The sequence below is a fragment of the Otolemur garnettii genome, unplaced genomic scaffold, assembly GCF_000181295.1.
Source record: "Otolemur garnettii isolate 467f Iridium unplaced genomic scaffold, OtoGar3 scaffold00325, whole genome shotgun sequence".
Lineage (NCBI taxonomy): Eukaryota > Metazoa > Chordata > Mammalia > Primates > Galagidae > Otolemur > Otolemur garnettii.
Genome location: NW_003852720.1, coordinates 328,943 through 332,116, shown reverse-complemented (window position 1 = coordinate 332,116; position 3,174 = coordinate 328,943). Strand labels below are relative to the sequence as shown.

General features: G+C 44.7%; 1 protein-coding gene across 1 annotated transcript in view; it reads left to right on the top strand.

The window, feature by feature from the left end:
• PRDX1 (peroxiredoxin 1) overlaps window positions 1-3,174 on the top strand; it is a 27,919-nt gene that overhangs the window by 11,914 nt on the left and 12,831 nt on the right. Inside the window, exons 3-5 of the mRNA XM_003803536.3 lie at window positions 77-230; window positions 575-697; window positions 1,816-1,946. Of these exons, the coding sequence (XP_003803584.1) occupies window positions 77-230; window positions 575-697; window positions 1,816-1,946 (408 nt within the window). The remainder of the gene's footprint in view (window positions 1-76; window positions 231-574; window positions 698-1,815; window positions 1,947-3,174) is intronic.

Below are 3,174 nucleotides of genomic sequence, written 5' to 3'. Positions count from 1 at the left end.
GCCGGTTGAGCTATAGGCGCCGAGCCAAGGAAGTCTTTTTCAAAGGCTAATCAATGATTTCTGTTTTTTCCTGCAGGAAAATATGTTGTGTTCTTCTTTTACCCTCTTGACTTCACCTTTGTTTGCCCCACGGAGATCATTGCTTTCAGTGATAGGGCAGAAGAATTTAAGAAACTTAACTGCCAAGTGATTGGTGCTTCTGTGGATTCTCACTTCTGTCACCTGGCGTGGTAAATCCTTTGGTCTATTTGGCATGTGAGCTTTTTGCAGTTACTGGGAGGTTTTGGTAATAGGCTTTACTGGTGCCTGGCTCCTCATGGAAGTAGTGCAAAGCTTTGACATTCTCTTGTTGCTCTCTGATTACCTGGCAACAAAGGAGAAGCAGACTGAGTTACAATTGAGTATATCCTGGGGACCTACCTTAACTGCTCTGAGTCATTTGCTTTACTGCTGGAAAAATTTTAAAGTTTTTTTGAGAGTTAGATTAGGAATTCAGGGAAGGGAAAGGAGGAATAGGTGTAGTTAATGTTCTTGAATGAATATGGTTGTATATGTCTGTGTTCTTTTGTTGTAGGATCAACACACCTAAGAAACAGGGAGGACTGGGACCCATGAACATTCCTTTGGTGTCAGACCCCAAGCGCACCATTGCTCAGGATTATGGTGTCTTAAAGGCTGATGAAGGCATCTCATTCAGGTATGTAATCAGAATTATCCAACAGGGGCTAAGTGTGATGGTTCTTGTCTGTAATCCTGGTACTTTGGGAGGCCAAAGAGGGAAGATTGCTTGAGGCTAGAAGCTAAAAAAGACCAACCTGAGCAAGAACAAGATCCTGTCTATGCAGCAAAATTGAAAAATTAGCCAGGGGTGGTGGTGCATGTCTTTAATAGTTCTATCTACTTGGGAGTCTGAGGCAGGAGGACTTCTTGAGCCCAGGAGTTTGAGGTTGCATTGAGCTATGGGGATGTCACTGCACTCCAGCCTAGGTGAGCTGGAGAGCAAGACCTTATCTCCAAAAAAAAAAATTATTCAGGGCTCGGTGCCTGTGGCTCAAGTGGCTAAGTCCCCAGCCACATACACTTATGGTGGTGGGTTCGAATCCATCCCGGGCCTGCCAAACAACAATGACAGCTGCACCCAAAAAATAGCCAGGCGTTGAGGTGGGTACCTGTGGTCCCAGCTACGTGGGAGGCAGAGGCAGGAGACTCGCTTGAGCCCAGGAGTTGGAGGTTGCTATAAGCTGTGATGCTACAGCACTCTACCCAGGGGAATAGCTTGAGGCTCTGTCTCAAAAAAAAAAAAAAAAAAATTTCAGTTGGCTCTTAGCCATTTATTTGAATAAGGCTAACAGCCCTGATCTATAGAGTGTCCTTCATTTCCTTATTTTTATTTCTTTTTCTTTTTTTGAGACAGAGTCTTACTACGTCACCCTCGGTGGCAGCGTCAGAGCTCACAGCAACCTCCAACTCTTGGACTTAAGAGATTCTCTTGCCTCAGCCTCCCAAGTGGCTGGGACTACAGGCACCCACCTTAATGCCCAGCTATGTTTTTTTTGTTGTTGTAGTTGTTTTAGCAGACCCAGGCTGGGTTCAAACCCACCAACCCTGGTATATGTGGCCAGAGCCCTAACCACTGAGCTATGGGCACTGAGTCCCTTATTTTTCATTATTTTATGCAAGACTCACTAAAAGCAAAGCCAGTTTTAGAGATCAGGCCATTTCTGTAGTGCTTCAGGTGTCTGTCATTCTAGCAAAGCGGATTTCTAAATCTGTACTACTTCTTTCTCCTTTGATTTTTCGATCTCTTTATTCCAGGGGCCTCTTTATTATTGATGATAAGGGTACCCTTCGGCAGATCACTGTGAATGACCTCCCTGTTGGTCGCTCTGTGGATGAGACTCTGAGACTGGTTCAGGCCTTCCAGTTCACTGACAAACACGGGGAAGGTAAGTTATCTGCCTGGTAACAGGACAACAAAGTGGTGGTAGGGTGAGAAAGATGGTAGGAGCAGAGTCTACCAAATAGGAATAGAATGAGTATGTGTCTTCAAGAAATTGAAGTCTGGATTACAGTAGGTTGTCGGGGCAGGGGTAGTGGGAAAGTTAGGGGGGAGAAAAATATAAAGACTTTGTTCACACTGTATGTTCACATCTTCTGTTCTCATTTAGAATCACTGCTACAGATCTAACTTACTGGAGTGTAGGAGAATCTCATAGATGTATTATTAGGGCAAAACTAAAACGTTGAGCAACATATCTAGAGGTAAAGCATGCCACTTTTGACAATTTTTTTTTTTTTTAACAATTGTTTATTGGCAGAATAGCTTAATCCCCTGTTCATAGTTGTTTTTCTTGGGGTTTAAAAAAGTAACATGCATGCAACAGGAGTTTGTTCCAGGTGAAGGGTAAAAATAAATAAAATAGGGTGGTGCCTATGGTTCAAAGGAATAGGGCGCTGGCCCCATATGCTGGTGGTGGCGGGTTCATAACCCAGCCCTGGCCAAAAAAACCTGCAATAAATAAATAAATAAATAAATAAAAATATGCGCAGTTTTAAAATATGGAAAATAGGACTAATACAACTTATCCAAAAATAATTTCTGTTACTTAAAAATTTACTCTGGGCTTGGTACCTGTGGCTCAAGCTCACATACACCTGAGCTGGCGTGTTCAAATCCAGCCCAGGCCCGCCAAACAACAATGATGGCTGCAACCAAAAATAGCCGGGAGTTGTGGCAGGCACCTGTAGTCCCAGCTACTTGGGAGGTAGAGGCAGGAGAATTGCTTGAGCCCAGGAGTTAGAAGTTGCTGTGAGCTGTGATACCACGGCACTCTACCCAGAGCGATAGCCTGAGGCTCTGTCTCAAAAACTAAAACAAAAGAAAAATTGATTCTGGACTGGGCACGATGGCTCTCATACCTGTATCCTAGCACTTTGGGAAGCGGAGGTGGGTGGATTGCCTGAACTTAACCGGTTTGATACCAGCCTGAGCAAGAGTGAGACCCTGTCTCTAAAAATAGCCAGGCGTTGTCCAGATACCTGTAGTCCCAGCCACTTGAGAGGCTGAGGCAAGAGAATCACTTGAGTCCAAGACTTTGAGGTGGCTCGGCGCCTATAGCTCAACCGGCTAAGGCGCCAGCCACGTACACCTAAGGTGGCGGGTTCGAATCCCCA